Raw genomic sequence first — 19,488 nt, forward strand, 5'->3', positions numbered from 1 at the left:
ATGCTCACTACATTTTGGACGTTGGAATTTGTGCCTGATGTCAAGCATCTGTTGAATGCTAGGGGCAAACAGTGTCAATTTCCCAAACTAGCAGGGTCCTCCTAATCCTTTCTGAGGAATTGCAGGCCAAGCTTTATCTCCACCAAAGAGAAACAAAAGTAGAAAAAAGTTATTGCAGAAGCTATTGTAGAAGGGACTTTTCTCTCCAATGATGTAGAAGCTTTTCTTGTAGTAACTAATGCTGCAAGTAGAGTTTGAGAACCTTTCGATTGGAAGATTTTAGAAAAGATGAGAGCTGCATTTCCGCAATTTGGTTGAAAATGCCAACTTGCACAGTCACTTCTGCAGTATATTTTTCCATCTAACGCATTAATTCCAGCTGATGTGCATACCCTAATAAGACTTAGAATGCCACCCTATCAGCAGGTGATGTTTCATAAAAGCTGGGAGGAAAAGTGTGCTCAAGAAGCTGCAAGAGCTAGAGTGCAGGGTGATCCTCTGTACGGTTTAACAGCACAAGAGTTACTTGGCAAAGGGCCCGGGGCTACTGCCACTGCCCAGGCTAGGAGCATTGATCAAGTCTTACAGATGAGCCAACAACTAGCATGTAATGCATTTCTTGCACTTCCAGATAAGTTACACACTATGTCTTTTACACAGATTTGTCAAAGAAAGAATGAAGACTTTGATAAATTTGCAGACAAATTGCATGAAGCTATCTATAATCATTCTGATTTCAATTCAGACACAAAGATACAACTGGATGGACTTTGGGATCATTTCTCCATTCCAAATGGCTTTCCCTTCAGTCACAAGAGCCTTCCATCTCTTCCAAAAATTGCCTGCTGAAACTCTTCTGCTCCCTTGCAAATCAGTTCACTACTCCAGCATAACCCTTGAAGCACGGACAGATGACTCTTCAACTAATTATAGCAGAAAAGAAGGGTATTTATTGCAGCCCTGGTCACATGTGAACTAGTTTCCAGAGACATGTGCAAGGAGTTGCAGACTCCTGCTCTCTATTTCTACAGAAAAGGTTTTACTTTAGGTTTCTAAGGACCCATAATACATAATTATTACCTGCCTGCTTCGCATTTTTATCAGCTGAATATCTATTACAGCTGAACAATTGTATTCCCTTAACTGGATTGGTGGGATTTTGAAATGAGGGAGTGGTTGTATGGGAGGAAGAAAGCAGTCTTCCTCATGGTGAACTCTCCTTCCATGGCCAGTTGGCAAGGCCTTTTGATCTGCTGCTCATGGTCCAAGCCTCTCCTAACTGTTCAATTATTCTTAAGGCAAGGTCTTTCTATGGTCTCAGCTTCTTCACAATTGCTTCCTCCCTGTCACTCCTAGCTTTATGTTCCTAATATATTTGGTACTCTTTAACTAAGGCACATGATTTCTGCTACCTGTATTACTAACTTAGCTTCTTACCTCATTTTAAAATCTTAACTAAAATATGCAATCTTCTACTATCCCAATTCTATTCCCAGCTGGGCCCTCGACGCATCTGCACTTTTCAATTTTCCTCATTATATTTTCAGCTAAGCCCTTGACTCACCTCAGGCACATCACAGACTGCCTCTCTCCCAGCAGCTCAGAGCTGCATTGCACAGCGCTTGCTGTGCACCACAGAGCACAAAGCAGGCTGGCCTGGTGGGCCTGAATATTTCTGCCAAACACTCTGCATCTCACACCTTTGCTCTGGCTCAGTGCAGAACTGCAGGGTTGCAGGCGCTTCCTCCCAGAGCTGCGTGAGGCACTGGCTCCTGCAGATGGGCCCTGCCAAGCTGTCCCTGCCTCACGCTGGCCTCGCTTCCCTGGCACAAGTGCCGGGCCTGAAGGAGCTGCCCTGTGCTCCAGCCTGCCGAGCAGCCCGGCTCCCTGCCCCGGTGCCCAGAGTGCTGCACACACTGCTGGCCTTTGCCAGGAGTTGCAGGGCAGCCGGCAGAAGAGGAGGAATCCTCAGCCAGCCCAGCGGCCCGCGGCTGCCCTTGGCCTTTCTCTGCTCCTGGGCACACTCCAGACGGCCATGGCCCCCAGGCCGGGCTGTGCCCAGCACGGCTGCGCTTCCCCTCGGCAGCAGCCAGCTGCCACCTGGGCTCTGAGAGCGGAGGATTCGCCCGCTCCCAGCAAGAGGCACCCAGGGCCCGGCTGCTGCCTCTTGCAGCTCCAAGGGCCTCCTTCCAGCCTGCCTCTGCCGGGGCTCAGGCTGCTCAGGCCTCTGCCGGGGCTCTGCTGGGGCTCCAGCCCGGGCAAGGCCGGGCCCGCTCTCACCTCACAGGTGCTGACAGCTCTGCGCCACAGGAGACCTTCCCGAGCACCCTCTCTGATCTTTCTGCTTTCTCACTTGAGCAAGGCTCTCCTCCAGCCAAAGAGATTATTGCATTTACGGATACAAATCCAAGTGGCAGGAACCACATTGTTCTCCAGTCACAGCTGAAGGCCTGCATCTGCACAAGATGTTTGGGCTGCCTCATTCTTCCTTTGGTTTTGCCTTCAAATGCCATTGCCCTTTCTGCCTCAACTAGAAATACCACAGCTGCGCCATAACCAGCCAGCGGGTCACATTCCAAAGGCAGTGCCGTCTGGAGAGGATGAATGAAGAAGAGCCCTCCTCACTTATGAAACCATACAAAAAAAGCCATATGTGTGACTTAGCACCAATAAAAAACAATTGGTAATTCAGAAAAAAATATTGAATTTTCTGAAGGGGTCAGAAGGAGGAGAATCTTCCAAGTGAGTTGATGTTTCAGAAACTTTATTAATTACAACTCTAATCTATAATTCTATGCTACAAATCTCTTTAGCCACCCTACTCTACAATCCTACTCTAAATTGGTAACAGAGATAACATCTTGACATGATTGCTATGTTCTAGTCTCCTAGGGTTAGGGCTAGGCTTAGGCTTAGGTTCAGGTTTAGGCTTAGGCTTAGGCTTAGGCTTAGACTTAGGTTCAGGTTTGGGTTTCGGTTTAGGCTTTGGCTTAGGCTTAGGGTTGGGGTTAGAGAAAGGGTAAGGGAAAGGGTAAGGGATAGAGATAGGGATAGGGTTAGGGTTTGGGTTAGCATTTAAGGTTAGGGTTAGGTTTTAGGTTTAGAGTTTAGGGTTAGGGTTATTCGTCTTCTTCACCGAGTTGATGACTTGTGCCAGGATGAATGGTGGCTTGGCTGAAGTTACAAATGGATGCTGTCCACCGGAAAAAAAACAAAAAACAACAAAAGAACATAGAACAGTGAACCATTACTTTCCAAGCTCATTGCTTCAGGGACTCAGTCAGGATACATCAAGTTCCTGGAAAGACCCAGAAAGAGGAGCAATGGGACCATCTACTCCCCAGTCATCCCCAATGTGCAAGACCTTGCCATCACAGGCAAACCTGACCCAGAATCCCACTCATCTGTTTATTGTGATGTCTTCATCATGCTGGGATTTTTGCCCTGCTAGCGCTCTAGAAATGGTGCTTTCTGTCCCGGGGTTTTCTTCCTTTCAGGAAACTCCAATGACTCACATAGGTCCCTGCCTTTGAAAGACAGGCACTGTGCTGATTCCCACAGGGACAGAAAGCAGTGTCTGCCTTTCCATGCCCTGCCCCTCGTGTGATGGATGGCACCTTCCTTCCCAGCAGGGCCAGCCCAGTGGCACTGGGCCTTGCAGTTCCCTCTCTGCCACACAACCTGGCAGTAACCCTGGCACAGTTCCCGTCTGCTTGAGCGTGCCAGGCAGCAGATGGGGCTGGGACAAGTCCCTCCCAGCTGTCCCTGTTTGCATGGCAGAAACCTCTGAGAGTGGGCTGGGGGGCACCAACCAGGGCCCCTCAGAGGCTCACAGTGAGCCCCCCACAGCCCCTCCTGCCCACAGCCAAATCTCTGACCCCTAGGCTGGGACTGGCTTCCTTGGGTTCCTCCACCACCATTTCATGTCTCTGTACCCTGCATTGCTCTACTTCAATTCTTTTGCCATTAGATAAAACTGAATACTCCACTAAATCACAAAAGAGGGCAACAGACACACTCAGAGGACAGAGCACCTCTCCTCACAGGAAATGCAGAGGGAGCTGGAGTTACTCAGTTTTGTGAAGGACAGGCCCCAGGGAGACTTTATTGCCACTTTCCAAGACTTCAGAGTGGCTTTGAAGAAATTGGGGGACATCTTTAAAAACAGGGCCAGTTACAATAGGATATGGACAAATATATTTAAACACTAAGGGCATCTAATCAGAGTAGGTCTAAGGAAGAACTTGTGTACTCAGAGCATGGTGCCACACTGGCACAGCCTGCCCCAAGAGCTTGTAGGTGCCCCATCCCTGCAACCATTCCGGCTCCGGTGGCAACGGGCTCTGAGCAACCTGATCTCTTTAAAGATGTCCCTGCTCATTGCAGGACACTTGCACCAGAGGACATTTACAGGGCCCTGCCAGCCCAGGCCAGTCTAGGATTCCTCACCATTTTCATTTGAAGAGCAGCAAGAGTGGAGGTGAGGAGGAAGGGGGCTCATCTGCTGCCTTGGGCTTGAGTGGAGGAGGAGCCCATCCCTCAGAGCCTGTTTCACCTGCAGCCCCTTCACATTTTACCTGCAGGAGCTCCTTGGCAGACCAGCGCTGCTCCTCGTCTGTCTGCAGGCAGCAGCTCAGGAAGTCACGCAGCAAAGCCGAGAGGAGCTTGGGCTGCCGCAGCTGTGGAGTCCCTACTGTGGCTATCAGGTATGTAGCCTGGAGAGAAAGGAGACACCAGGCTCCACCTCCTGCTTTCACATCTCTAAGGCTCTCCCAGATCCCTTTGTTTAACCTCTGTTCTTCAGTGGCAGTTTCTGCCCTGGCACAGACCCAGAGATGACTTTCCTTTACCAACCAAAAACCCAAACCCCGATGCAGCCACAGCTTTTCCACCATCCTGCAGATCTTGCCTTGGCAGCTGATTTCATTGCCTGACCTAGTTAGTGGGAACTACATCAGCAAAAGGACATTTGCTTCTCTGAGGATTCATGCCAGCTTGAGATGGTTTTTGGAAGAGGGACTTTGCTATACTAACTAATTTCAAGGGTTACTACATGAAAGGCATCTCTGCAGTGCTTGTTGGTCCTTTAAGCGCACGTGCCCTAGAACAAAACTCATCCAGCTTTTTGTGCTGTTCTTGAAAACAATGGGAATTGGAAGAAAAGAAAGGAAATCCATCAGTTAATACCCAGGTAGGGAAACAAACATTTACAATCTCCTCTTCAACACAGACACATTAAGATGCCTGCACAAATGTATTGGGATGAAAATGCCTGCTTGGGCACACAGGAGCCACTTGCAGCTCTGTCTCTCAGCAGTCTGAAAATTTCAGCTTCCCATTTTTGCAGCCAAAGAAAAATTGTCTAGGTCAGAAGAAGGAGAGGTTCCATCCCTATGGACACCCTCTAGTCATTTGGCTGCTCAAGTCAACGCATTAATGGTAGGCCCATGCCAGAAAGTGCCAGGAAACAAACAGGAGGTTTTGGCAGGCTCTCCACATCACCAGGCTCTGGCTTGGTGACGTGCAGAATGTTGCTTGGGCTAGGAGAGAAACACGGTCACTGAGTGTTTCAGCAGCACTGCACAAGAAGCAGAAGAGACTCTGTGCATTACACCCTCATGCCCATGTTTTCCAGTGAGAAGAAACTGCACACAGGGTTAGGTTCTTCTCTAAAGACCACGGTTTTAGAAACTTTGTTGGGTTTGGGTTTCCTTCCTTCATTTCTGGAAAGATAACAACACTTTTAAGATGCTTTTTCCCTGTTATTAAGGCCATCTACACAGACAAAAGAACTGGAACCACTAACCCAAAGGAAAGTGTTGAGTGAGAATGGAGTTTGTTTGGAGTTTGTTTGCATGTGGTAAGGCTTGAGTTCCCCCACTGATGCAAGCAAAAGTACAGCAGATGCTGATGTGTTGCAGGCACATTTGTAGGAGGGGACCTTGGTGGAAGTAGTTCCAGCAGATGGCAATGGGATTTTGTCCAGTGGCACACAGGACATGGGACAGGTGAGAAAGACAGTGGGATCAGTGAGTATTTGCTCCTTACCGTGCCAGAACTTTCGCCCAAGTAAGGAGGTTCTTGTTCTATCATTTCAATTCCCACAATTCCAAAAGACCATATGTCCACTTTGGGGCCATATGGTTGACCTGTCACCACTTCAGGCGCCATCCACCAAGGAGTCCCGGTTACCGAGCACCGTCTGCTCTGCTCAGGGCTGAGCTGAGTAGCGAGGCCAAAATCAGCTGAGGAGAAAACAAAATACTGGTTTTATCTGAATTCTGTGCAATTAGGAAAGCAAGCAAAAGAATTCCCCAGTAGAAGTTTAAAATTGCTCTGTTGAATCTCCTGGCATTGGCGACTTTAAAAATCCCACCATGTTTTACACTGCCTCCAGCAGTGGCTTTTGTTCTTTGGAAACTTTAGACTTGTAACTCCCTCCCTCTGGAAGGGACCCACACAGAGCAAGGCCACTCTTGACTGCTTGTGGCTCCTTCTACCTCTGTGCACGTTGCAACTGTGCCCTCAGCTCGCAGCAGGGGTCCCTGCACTGCCACCAGCACCATTTTTGGGGAGCTGGCAGTCACGCCAAGCAGCCCCACACCCACATCCCTGGAGAGCTGCACCTGACCAAGAATATACTGACCCAGTTTGACAGAACCGTCCGTTCTGAGAAGGATGTTGTCACTCTTCACGTCTCGATGGATCACATCGTTTGCATGAAGAAAATCCAGTCCTTGCAGGCACTGAGCAAGAAAACGGAAACAGAAGGGCAAAAATGAGTGATGTGATTTCATCACAGAAGAAAGGCAAGAAAGAATCTAAAAGATCCCTCTCCAGGGGAATGGGGAGTAATGGCAGAACAGTCATGGCCACTGAGAGGAAGAGCTTGCTGCTCCAACACTTGCAGAGCAGGACCTTTCTGAGGAAAGGCACGTCAGCTTTGGAAAGAGCAACAGCACCTGCTGTGGTAGGCTGTCCCCTGCCAACCAGCCAGGATGACTCCTGCTGCAGCGCATGTGCTCAGAAGCAAAGAGCATTCTGGCTGCACTCCTATCCTTTTTAGCTGAGCACTGAGAGAAACGAGTCTCTCTCTTCTTTCTTTGCTCTTTGTTTCAAATCCTGCCACCAGCACCTTTGCTTTTACAGGCAAGGAATGCAGTGAAGACAGACTCCAGGCAAACATTTAGAGAGGCAAGGTGGAGAACAGCAACTACAAATACAAGAGACAGAGCGAGAATACTACAGCAGGAGATAAGAGTACTGGCACTGAGTACAGGGAGTGCAGGGGCACTGGCAGGCCTTTCACTTGAGATGCTTTTACTTGCCCATAGCATACCAGCAACACAGAAACAAAGCTCGGCACAGGAAACCTCTCCTGTTCTGAGCCCCTGTTTCCCAGACAATCCTGCCCAAGCCCTTGGAAACACAGATGGGATTGCTGACCTCCCGACTGATGGCTGCCATCTCATCTTCAGACAGGCAGGTCTGGCTGACGATGTCGCTCAGGACACCTCCATCCATGTACTCTATAACCAGCAAGAGTTCCTCGCCCAGAAGGTAGCTGAAAGAAGGAAACAAGGGGGTAAAGATGAACATGCATGGCTACATTGGTTTTTTGCTTCCAGGTTTCTTATTTCCAGATGCCTTTGTGACAAGGACAGAATCAAAGGAATAGACATTCCCTCTTGGCTGTGCATTATTTGCAATCTGTGCAGTGTCTCATAGAGAAAGACACATCTGTGAAAAAGGAGATGTCTTAGATGGGCAGCAAATGAAAAGTGCAGTTTAGAAACAGCCCAGATAAAAAACATGCCAGGCATGGTGTTTCTGAAAATAAGCACCTAGTCTTCCTGGCATGCATAGCAATGGCAAAGAGGGGCAACAATCCAAGGGAAATCTACTTTAGGATGGTTCATCTGCACTTAAGAAACTTGAAAAAATCAATCCCAAATAAATGTGGAGGCAGTGAACTTTGAGGCTATTGAGTTAGGAAGATACAGCTGATCCAGGTTTTGAATAATTTTGGAGTAATTATCAAACTAGGTGTGCCAGGGAAGACTCATGCAGACAAGATGCACTCTCTTCTCATCCATTGGAGATGAGTAGAGAAATATGAATAAATAAAAATTAACAGCTTTACTTGCTGCCACTGACCAAAGAGGGTTTTTAACCTCTCACGTTTGCTTTATGTAAACACACATCCATGGGATAAGACCATGACCTCTCACCTGTCTAAATAATTCACAACATTGGGACTCCTATACCTCTTCATGATCGTTATTTCATTAAAGGTTAGCTCCTTCCTCCTCACTCCTTGAAGATTTATTTTTTTTATTGCCACCTAAAATGACATTAAAAATCAGTAACTTGAGGGGTTGGTGGCACGAGACCACAAGGCACGTGGAGCGAGTGATTTTGCAATGACACAGCTGAGCTGTGCCAAACTGCCTTGTGATTAGGCACTGCAGTAATCAGGAACTGACATTCCAACAGCCCATTTCTCTGCTCCCTTGGGAGCCAGTTACAGGACACGTGGGGCCACTGACATTTTTCCTTGACCACTTGGGAACAACGGCGTCTCAGTTATCACCCACAAACGTCTGACCGCACTCTCTGCTGCTTTGTTTGGGACTCAGAAGAAGGAATCCATGCCTTAATACTCTGTGGATACATCTTGTGATATGGGCAGGGCTTAGGGCTTTCAGGGACGCCTTGCAGATCTCTCCCTACGTGCAGTTCCCAAGTGCAGCACTGCAGGTGGCTAAGGAACTACCAGTAACTTTCAGATGGATTTGCTGGCAGCCAGAAATGAGAATTCAGGACTCTGAAGCTGTAGCCCCAAAGAGCAGTGAGGTGCTCGCAGGCACCACCTTTGTTTTAGCAATGGAGAGCGAGTGAGCGCGTCCTTCTCTGAAAGGAACCGCTGCCCTCCGTGCCTTCCTTCCGGCAGCTGAGGAGGACAAAGTCCCAAATGTGTTCTGTGGGCTGGCACCAGTCTGTGCTTCTTGTGCCTTTTCAGCACAGCTCTGCCCAAAGCTCCAGCCACAGCTCACACCAGAGGGGAAAGCCCTCGAGTGCAGCAGAGCCTGCAGGGGCTGGTGACATTTACCTCTCCTCCTGTGGCACTGTCGAGTGCTCTGTAAACATCTCCAAAAGTCCTAGAAAAAAAACAGAAGCAGAGAAAGGAGAAGCTGTTTAGATCTTGCAGTGAAAGCCAGCCCACACAGGAGATCTCTGCTGGAAGTGTCAAAACCTGCAGGATGCAGGAGGGCTCTGCCAGAAGGGAGATGATGCATTTTCCTCTCAAGTGCATGGGCACTGGGCCTGTTCCTGAAGCACTGGGGTCCAATTTCTAAAGGGAGTTTAGTCTTTCCTCTTGGGTTTCACTGTCTAAACAGTTTGGTTGCTATTCTGACCACAGAGTATTTCCCTCTTCAAACCAGGGGCAAGAATTGTTCCTGGGAACTGTTATCTCACAGCTTTGATAGGGCATAGGTTGCTCTTTCAGGCAAGCAAGTTTCTTCTCTTTTCATTAGTGTGCCAGTATGATTTTGAGACACATAAAAAATGCTAAAGAAATTAACACAGAGCTGTCCCACACTTGAGAGACAAGGAGACCTTCCAGGTCCTGTTCCTTGATGCAGGAAAGACCTCGGTAGCAAGGCATCTCTGACAATGCCTTCTGAGCCCACTCACAAATTCTGAGCAGCATTGAGAGATGGGACGATCTCTCCCCAGTGTGTGATCATCTTTGCAGCTGGCCTGACTTCACGCTGGATAGACATTCCACCGCCAAAACACCTGGCCCAGGGTTGTGCAGGAGTAACTGCTGTTGGACTCACCCGCTGCCAATATATTTCAGATGCGTGTATTTCATCAGGGGATTTTCAGTGGTGTTCACCATTCTCCCTGAGGGAAACAAAATGCAAGATGCTGACTTTAAAGCAGAGATCCCAGCTTCCAGGAGATACAAAAGGCAGCCCCAGCGCCTGGAGCTCTGAGCCCTTCATGGTCGGCTGGGTATCAACAACCACAACCAGGCAGACAGCCCTGCAGCACAGGTGGCCAGCACAGAGACTGATTTGTACAGTCTTTTGAAGAGTTCTCTTGACAGGAAACAAAGCACAGGGACATACAACCCCAGGAGAGGAGGACATCTTCCCCACCTTTCAGCAGTTTGCCAAAGGAATGCCTTCCCATTTGTAAACCAGAGCAGCTCCAGCTGCAACCGATCCTGATGGGGCTTTCAGCATCAGGACCCTGACCTGTTTGTGAGCAGGCTGAGCTCAAAGATGCCCCTCTCCCAGCTAAGGAAGGCTCCAGCCTCTGCAGTCCCTCCAGCCCTCAGGGACAGGGCAGCGACCACAACAAGGCTGGCAAAGCCCCAGCATGAGCACTGACAGGCACTGATGGGAAGAAGCCAGAGTGAGCCTGAGCCCCAGACAAGCTGTTGCCCCCATTCAGGACACAACAGGATGGGCTTTGAGATCAGCCACACTGAGGCACAGATCAGTGCCCTTTTTGTCCCAACAGGTGATGGCAGACACAGAATCCACTGGGCTCTGGTCTCAGCCCCACCAGGTCTCTTATCTGAGAGCACAGCACTGGAAGCTGTTATGGGCAAGAAGCAGATTCATTGGGTTGTGCTGCAGATTCACAAAGGGCTTGATGTGTTTTCCTAGAGACTGATCTGAGCCGGGCCTGGGCCAATGGGTAGGATTCTAACAGTCATGGGAAAGAGTGGGAATCAGGTATGGAAAAGTGCCATGGATCTGAGGGATATACCATGGCTGGGCTGGAGGCTCTCTCCTGAGAAATGCCTGCAGTACAGTTTGATCTGATCATGCCACTTGGATGTGTCTCCTGGACACATTTTGATAAGCATAAAACTAGAAGATTAAATAACGATTTTTATCAAAGTCTCTGTTTTTTCTTTGGCGACACATGGAAAATACTTTGTGCTCTCTATTTGTCCTGTAACCTGATGTTCTTTCAAAGTAGTTCTTATTGACAAAAAGATAGCATTCTCTTATTGACAAAAATATAGCATTCTCATGAAAATAAACTGCAGATGTAGTAGTGGTAACAGTAACAGTCATAAAATGACATCAGTAAAACGTGGGGTAAAAGGGCTCCTTCAGGATGGAGAAAAACACAACAAAAAACCCCCAACAAAAATGAAAAACAGAAAAGCAATCCCACCCTACCCCCCCAACAAAAAAAACTCCAAAGCCAAAAAGACAAAACTCCAAAGTCAGTCCATTTCTGTGAAGTTTTTTTGCTGTGATGACTGGTTGCAAGTCAGGAGTCTAAGGAGAATTTAGGAAGCTAAAAATTCTGTTCAGTTTGGCCACTAGCGCACAGGACTTGCCTAGATCATTTGCTAGGTCACAGCCTTCTGCTGATCCAAGAACAATCCCTGCTTCAGCCTTTAGCAGAGAGGGAAGCTCAGGCAAACCCAAGCCAGTCCCAGGTGCCCTCAGAGGCAGCAGGAACACCCAGAGCTCTCTCGCTGCCTCGCAGCACAGCACTGCCTCTGGGGAGTCCTAAATGGCCCTGTGACACCGAGCTCAGGAGGAGCATTGGGTACAGCTCTGCTGACACCTGCACACAACACACTGTCCCTCAGATAAGAAACACCCCAGACGTACCCAGCAGCTCCAGGTACTCCTCCTCAATCTCCTGTTCCCGGGATGTGCCCCAGCCTGAGTTCCCAGGTTTCACAGAAGGGCTTCCTCCAGGTGATGCTGCTGCAGCAGCAGGTTCAGAGCCCATGATGTGCTGGACCTGGAGCATTTCTGGTGGGCACAGTTCCTGTGCCTCACTCCTCACTTGGGGTTCTTCATTGCCACACATTCCCTGCAAGTCTTCGCAGGCTGCCCGGTGAGATGTCAACACTTGCACCTCAAGCCAAACAGAACAAAGCAGTCAGACACTACAGCTTGTCCCTGTCAGCCAGGAGTCATCGACTGTGAGGAAAGGCAAAGAACAGACTGACAGGGGATACAACAGCTTGTTTCAATCCTCCTTCTGGGTCACCAAGTTCCACTGTAAAAACACCTCAAGAAAAAAGGAGAGCAGGAACAGGCCAGCAGGAATCAATTGGGATGACTGCTGGCCAAAATGCCAAAGGACAAGTTTCACTGTCCAGGGCAGACGTTGAGATTCAGCACACCGGGAAATGTCCTTCAGCGTGACTGTGATACACACACTACAGCAGCATGGCACTCAGAGGCATGGCCCCACTCCCTGCTGCTCTGCACTGGAAAGGCAAGAAGGGCAGAAACCACCAGATTGGTGACTGCAGTGGCTGCATCCCTCTTTCACTCACTTGGTTTTGCAGAGACTGACGGAAGCGATTAAGTTTCTCTCTGATGATTTTCATTTCTTCCTCCAGCTGCTTATGCCTTGCCTTGATCATACTGGGAGCTGTCTGAAGCTCTGCATCCAGCTGTTCGTTCATGTTCTCTAATAAACAAAAGAGAGGACATTTCATGAGTGGAGTGGCTGCCACTCTTTCATTCACCTGGTTTTGATGATCGCCCCTCTGCTGATGGAGATTCTCCTCTTGAATTCTTCCCATGTCTTCCTTGTTCTTTCTCTTCACTGCCATGATGTCACTCTGAGCTTCGGGCAGCTCTGCATGTGGCTCTGCCTTGATGTTCTGTGCACACAAAAGCAGAGCAAGGGACTGAGAGGTGCCATCAGGCTTAGCTTTTTTCCTCTTGCAGCCTCAAAATCACATTTATTCAGCCCCTTCTTTCTGCTTCCCTCCCCACATCTGCCTCCATTGCAAACCTCCTGTCGCAGGGCTGATCTCTGCAGATTGCAAGGCTCTGTGCCTCCATTGCCTGTGGGACTCCTGGCCTCCTCAGTCCCAAGAGCTCTGGTTTATGCCCCTCTCCCTGCCTTTCCCTCTGTGCCCTGGCCAGTCAGACTTACCTGGCCATTCTCCTGTGGCTCTTCCACCTGCTGCCTGAGCTGCTCTTCCTGCCCTCGGGCTGGGAACAGCTCTCCCTGAGTCTGGCATGGCAGCTCAGATGAGGCAGTGTGCTCCTGCTCTTTCTCTAGAAGCACCTGCACAGAAAGCAAGAGAAGATGGGTTTCAACTTCCCATACACCCTTTGTGGGCCAAGACTCACAGACTGCTGGGCTCACACGTTCCCAAAGCACTGTGCTGCTGCTCTCCTGGGTCGTTCTCTGCCCGAGGGGAGGCACAGATTCCAAAGTGACCCTGGCCCTACAATCAGGGGCCATCTGGGACTGAAGCTCCAGCAGCCTCTCAGGCAGCTGACAGGGAAGGGGTGGCATTTCTCAAGGGTCTGGTGAGGGCCTCCCTCTGCTTCCGCCGTGTCCTGTTTGTCTTTCAGTAGTGACTGACTCCCCGCCCTGTCCCACAGCTCCATCCTGGCTCTGCAGGGGCTTCCTGGGTGAGCTCACTCCTTGTGAGAGACACTTCTGGAGTTCACCTTCTCTTCAGGCCTGCACCACCATTCCTCCTTCCTGACATCCACACTCTTGTTAGAAAACCGGGTCATTCAGGAGATAAGGATGCATGCAAAGATCTCTGATGGAAGTCAGAGAACCTCTATGGCCACCTCAGTATATGGAGGAAGACCAAGGTGCTTCTTCTCCCTCTTTTGTCAACGGAGAATTCTGACCAGCAGTAACAGAGTTTCTCATAAGGCCCCATTAACGAATGCACTTACACAGCCCTGGGGATGCCAGTGAAGGAAACCATGTGCCATGTATGGCATGGTATGTATGACCAGAGTCACCAGACCCCAGCTACAGCATGGGATAGTTCCACTCCCTTAAGACATGCAAAAATTTAAAGGACAAATGAAGGCTTCAGGTCAGAAAAGGCTGGAGTAGGAAAACATGAAGGGAAAAAACAACCATCTCTGGAGGGGGAAACATCTCTGCCTGCTCAGGATCAGTCAATGGAACTTGTCTCTAATTCTCTCCTGAAGGGATGCCTTTGCATCTTCCACTGCTTTGGAGCAGAGCCAGGAAGATTAAAATCGATAGATAGACAGATCTCACTTTTATCATCTCTCTTTACTGTGCTGTAGAATTTACCTTCTTTGAAGGGAGATATAATTCTCTCTCCTAGGTTTTTTCTAAGGGAAGGTAGTGAGAAACTCATAGAAGGAGAGAAAACAATGATTATCTCTACTTGCTGTTCTTGTTTTTTAGTACATGAAGAATGTGTTATAGTGATTGTTTACTGAAAGTGATTTGTTAATTGGATTTTAGAGATAGTTGTTTAGACTGATTAGATAATTAGATAAAAGGCTGTGTGGAGACAGTCACGAGTTTTTCTTTCGTATGTTTTTAGTATAATATCTCTTTAGTATAGTTTTAATATAGTACTAGTGTAATATAACATAGCTTAATAAAGCATTTGTTTAAACTTCTAAATCATAGAGTGAAAGCACATTTTTCACCACGTGGGGGTCACCCTGAATCAATTCTGTCCTTTCTGTCGCTACACACATCAGCACTCGGCAGCAGTGCCCCAACCAGCAGCCATCCTGAACTTGCTCTCCTGTTGCTTCAGTAACCCACACTCTTGGGCAATCTGGAGCATGTCGGTCCTTATGGAATGCAATCAGACCCAGAGCACTGCACTGGGAACGGCTCTCTTTGTGCATCTGTGCTCGGGCAAGTTCTTCGCTTGGACTCGCCCACACTGATGGTGCTGAAGTGGCTGGAATCAGAAATGCAGCCCAGCCCCTCCCAGCTCCTCTCATCTCTGAGCACCAGCTGGAATGCAAGGGCATTGATTTCCTACTCAGTTCCCAAACACAACACACACTGATTCCCTGGGCAGCCAAAAGACACGGGAGCCGTTAACTTGAAAAGGATGGGCAAGCCCTACTGGCTGGTCTGGCACCAGAACAGCTCGTTCTGCACCAACATCCCTGCCCCAAACGATGTGTTCTTGTGCAAAAATACTGCATTGTCCAGAACTGCCCCCTTGAAAACTGAAATTCTAGCAGAATTTCTGCCAGTGCTGTAAAAGGGTAGGAAAGACTGAGAAAAAAGCTCCCTTGCTCCCTGGAGAAGGAGAAATTGCACAAGGCTTCTCCTTCTAGCAAACAAAGAAATCAACAAAATATGAAAGTGTTACCCACACCAGTGTCTAAAGCACTTGGATGCAGTGAAGGGATGTTTGGCAGGGAAACAGCCCTCGTGCTGAGCATTGGCTCTATGGATCCAAGGCAGGGATCTATGGCAGTCTGCCTGAAGGTCCCTCATGAGCCCCCATTGTCCAGGCTAAAGCTCCCTCAGCACCTCCTCCCTGGCCTTGTGCTGCACCCCTTGCCCAGCTCCCCTGTCCCTCTGTGCCCACGCTGCAGCCCCTCCATGACTTTCTGCTTCCCAGGGCCCACAGCTGCACACAGCACTCCAGCTGTGGCCGCAGCGCTGCCCAGCACAGGCCACGCTCCCTGCCCTGCTCCTGCTGCCCCACTGCTGCTGGCACAGCCACCGTGCCCTTGGCCTTCTGGGCCCCCTGGCCCCACGCTGCCTCCTCTTCAGCTGCTCACGGCCGCCAGCCCTGCGTCCTTTGGGCCCACGCAGCTCCCCAGCCACAAAGGTGCCCATTGCACTTCAGATACAGCAGGAACCATTGCAAGATGGCCTTCCTGTTCTACCACCTCATGTTCCAAGGAGATATCATCAAGTTTGACAGGAAAAGGATTCTAAGTTCCTCTCTTTAAATTAAAATGATCTAATTCAACTGTACAGGAAATTGCTCTTAATTAAATTTTCCCTATCTGCTGTCTGCAAGCATCGTTCTCTTTTCAAAACTAGGTTTTTAGTTCTTGAAACTCTGTGAAGGAAATTTAAAAATATCTATCTCTGCCTTTCTTATTTTTGTTACAGGCATGAATATGGTTTTTCTTTCGGCCTTCCTAGCTGACCCTCTACAGTCTACTGCTACTGGCCAAGCTCTCAGCTTGCTCTACAAGTCTTAAACACCAGGAACATGAAATGTTCCTTTCTCACTCACCTCAGGATCTTCAGCGCTGCTGAATACACGCTTCAGGTGTCCTGTAGTGGGAAGGGAAAATGAACCAGATGCTGTCAGAAAACTGCCTGGGCTGCTGAATCCCACAGAACAAGTCAACCCAAACAGAGATGATTTCCCATTTCACAACATCCCTCCAGGAGACACATCTCATTCAAACAGCCAGCAAGAGATCAGGACAATATTCTTGGTTTTTCCTACACTGCAGCCAGTTTAGCCAGGAAATGAATACAAATATGATCAAGCAAATGCAAAGTGTTTTTAACACTCAATGCTCCTGTTCTACCAAACACATAAGACAGCTTCTGAAATCTTCTCCTTCAGGTACTCTTTTTTTTTTTCACTCAGTGTCATGCACCAATTCTGATTAACTTGCAGGAAACCGTTGCCCAGAAAAGCTTCCCCAAAATCCCCCAGAGGTGGCGCAGTTCTATTGTGGAAAAGCACAGCAGCCCTTCCTTTCAAAGGGAACAACTATTTTAGCATTTAGTAAAAGGTCAAGTTAGTCAAATCCTTTCATGACAAAATTTAAAAAGAAAGAAGCTTTCTCTGAATTCTGGGAACAACTGAAGAGTTTTTGGAAAGCCTTAAAGAAGGTCAATTTTCAAAGGTGTCCTGCTTGTCCCAACAACCTGAGGAAATGACAGACTCTGCTGCCACAGACTCTCCCGTGCAGGGAACGGAAGCCCTGCAGGTTCCTCTGCAAATGCTGCTCCTGTGGCTACAGACACCCCCTTTTAGCTGGACCTCTTGACAGGAGCTTTAGCAAAGCACTGGCATCCTAATGCTCTTTCTCTTTCAAAATCAGAAACTCAGCCCCCAAGAAAGAGCAGGAAGACATACAAAAGCCAGGTTTAGGATACACCCTAACCTAAGCAGAAGGGATGCCTCTACTTACGTGCAAAATTTGTGAAATAATAAATGGACTAAGTAATGCCATATGCAGCCAAAGCTGCAGTGGCCAGATGGTTAACTATTGGCATTTCTGCAATTTTTCTAAACGCTAAAAAAACAAGCCTCTTGTCAGTGGGCAGCTGCCTACTGACAGATGCTTTGACCAGGAAGGTTCTCCTGATCTGAGCAAGGCCTAGGGCTGCTCTGACACTCAGGCCTTCCGTGCACCAAGGCAACCTTCTGATGCCACTATGACGACGTGGCAACCATGCCCTGACATCACAAAGGGACAGCTCTGTGTTGGTCTGTGAGTTTATGCAAAGCAATAACCAACCTTCCCTACAGAAAACACAAAAGAGCCTGGAAAATTCTCAGCTGTCACAAAGCACCAAAAATTCCCCTCATGGGCCAAACCCTGTTGTTCAGGGGATCCAAGAGGAACTCCAGGAGTGCCCCAAGCACCTACAGCCTGTACCCCAACTGAGCACTCAGATGGGACACAAGCAAAGGAAACCAGACAGATAATGGCCCACAGCTTTGCACGTGTGAGAAATGACTCTCACTTTTAAAATTTTAAAGGTTTAGTAAACCTTAACAAAGGACTGAACAAGGAAAAATTACAGCATTGGGAGTCTCTGTGATTAGCAGCCATGTGCTCATCTGCAAAAAGGATGCTCTGCCTTTTATACTCTCAGCCCCTCCAAAAGTTTTGTCAGTCAACTCTTTCTCTGCTGTCCATTGGTGGAGATTACTTTCCTGCATCCCGACTGGAGGTCAGGCGTTGTTACACCCTGCCTGCTGGTCACAAGCCAGCCCTCCCCAAATGCCCTGACTGCCCAGGCTGTTACAAGGGGAACGGGAAAGAGGACTATGGGAGGATATATTACAATATAATCACTACTCATTTGAACATCCACATAACATCTGCTTCTTAATTGTCAGAGCCAACCATTGCATTACTTGTCCAGAACACACAGAACCAGGAGAGAAGCCACTGTTGGCATCACAGCTGAAATGTTTCCTAACAAATCTCCCCACATATTTGCACCTTTATTGGACATGCCCAGGGCTCCGGTGCGTGTACATCTCTGCCTCTCTTCCCCTTTGGCAGCAGTCGAACTGGCAGCATCTGCCTGCCAGCAGCAGCTGCTCCCAGCTGGGAACGCCACTGGCGCTGCTGATTTCCAGAGGCTTCTGTGTGCCAGGGGGAGCCAAGGCAGGAGCGGGTTGAACGGTGCTGGCGCTGCTGCTGCTCTGTGCCAGAGAGCCCCGGCTGGGCCGGGCACGGTGCCCACTGCGCTGCGGGCTCCTTCTCCTGCCACAGCTGTGCACACCTGGCAACAAGGCATGACAGCCTGTGGGCAAGCCAAGGGGTTTCTGGGGCTGCACTGCTCTGCACACACCCAGCACACCTGCAGCACACAATTTTAACCCTCAAACAGGTAAACCAAAGCAAAACAGCTGGAAAAGTTTTCATTTTCACCATTCTTACCTGCTCAACAGAAGTCTTCAAAATGAACGCTACCAAGCAGGGCCCAATTCCTGCTGCCAGCTCAGGGTTAGAAGAGAGGCAATCCTTGATCTCAGCACTGGCTGTGTGGGGAATCACTTCCCTAACACGTGCACACCCAGCAATCTCACTTACTCATTTGTATCCATGGATCTAAGACATATTCAATACTTTGCTGAAACTCACAGGCTAAATATTCCCCCAAATGATTTCATTTACTGATTGATACTTATTGACTTCTTGATACTTAAATCACTTCTCCAAATTTACTGACAAGAGAATAGGAGTGTCCTGTAGGTCCCTACTGGTCATTGCCCCAGGTTCAGGAGGAGACCCATGCAGAAAATAATCCAGGGCAAAACTGGGATTGCAAAGCAAATTCATTCTATTTGTTGCAGTAGCAAATAATACATACCAAGCCCTGGATTCCTAAAAATCTGCTGAGCAGGAGAAGGAGGTGGAGCGTGGTGCTCGGCAGCAGGGGCAGGTAGGCAGTGCACTTTCAGGACATCCCCTGGAGCAAAACCACGTGCATCTCATCCTTCTCACCCTTCCAGCTCAGAACCAGGCCTGGCATCTCCTGCTCAGGAGTGGAATTTCCCAGTTACAGCATCGGCTCACACATGGCTGGTGTGTGAGATGAGGCCATGAATCCAGGATTTAAAAGAACTGGAAGAGTTAAAATTTTAGCAAGATTTAGTTAGGGGGAAAGAGTATAGCAAGAAGAGTAGAAATAATAAGGGATAATTAATTTTTATCAGATAAGGTAGTGAAGGCTAGGGTAATATATCACTTGCCTGTCTTTACTATGTTTAAAGAAGCGGGATGGGATGCGGATTTCTTTGTGACAAAGAAGAGGAACGTAGCCTGCACCTGGGCCCCGAAACTACAACTATAGCTGTCCTGGTTTAGGACAAATTAGGGGAAATCTCCAAAAGGGAGCCGCCCAAACAAAACAAACCTCCAACCACCCCTCCCCCAACACCGGGTTCGGGAAGGAATTTCTTGGAGGAGCAAAGTGGAAAGCAAAACCTATTTATTT

The 19,488-nt window shown here is 48.7% G+C and overlaps 1 protein-coding gene and 1 long non-coding RNA gene across 2 annotated transcripts; both read right to left on the minus strand.

Moving 5' to 3' along the window:
* Positions 1-2,989: 2,989 nt before the first annotated feature.
* Positions 2,990-7,554, minus strand: LOC134427969 (serine/threonine-protein kinase PAK 1-like). The gene is made up of 5 exons (XM_063174214.1): positions 7,447-7,554; positions 6,647-6,746; positions 6,049-6,245; positions 4,578-4,715; positions 2,990-3,193 (listed from the first exon to the last, which is right to left on the minus strand). Exons 1-5 carry the CDS (start codon positions 7,522-7,524, stop codon positions 3,101-3,103), a joined length of 606 nt encoding a protein of 201 aa, XP_063030284.1. The 5' UTR covers positions 7,525-7,554; the 3' UTR covers positions 2,990-3,100.
* A 5,400-nt stretch (positions 7,555-12,954) lies between these two features.
* Positions 12,955-19,009, minus strand: LOC134427732 (uncharacterized). Its single transcript, XR_010030223.1, has 3 exons — positions 18,862-19,009; positions 16,025-16,065; positions 12,955-13,080 (listed from the first exon to the last, which is right to left on the minus strand). It is a non-coding gene; the product is annotated as an uncharacterized LOC134427732 (long non-coding RNA).
* Between the last annotated feature and the right edge of the window lie 479 nt (positions 19,010-19,488).

This window comes from Melospiza melodia, chromosome 21 (genome assembly GCF_035770615.1).
Source record: "Melospiza melodia melodia isolate bMelMel2 chromosome 21, bMelMel2.pri, whole genome shotgun sequence".
Taxonomy (NCBI): Eukaryota; Metazoa; Chordata; class Aves; order Passeriformes; family Passerellidae; genus Melospiza; species Melospiza melodia.

Excerpts from the sequence above, each read along its gene's own strand:
- LOC134427969 (XM_063174214.1), bottom strand. The coding sequence starts at position 7,524 with ATGGATGGAGGTGTCCTGAGCGACATCGTCAGCCAGACCTGCCTGTCT. Across the intron at positions 6,246-6,646 it reads GGACGGTTCTGTCAAACTGG|CTGATTTTGGCCTCGCTACT; the intron begins GTCAGTATATTC and ends TTTTCTCCTCAG. Across the intron at positions 3,194-4,577 it reads CTGCCAAGGAGCTCCTGCAG|CATCCATTTGTAACTTCAGC; the intron begins GTAAAATGTGAA and ends TCCGGTGGACAG.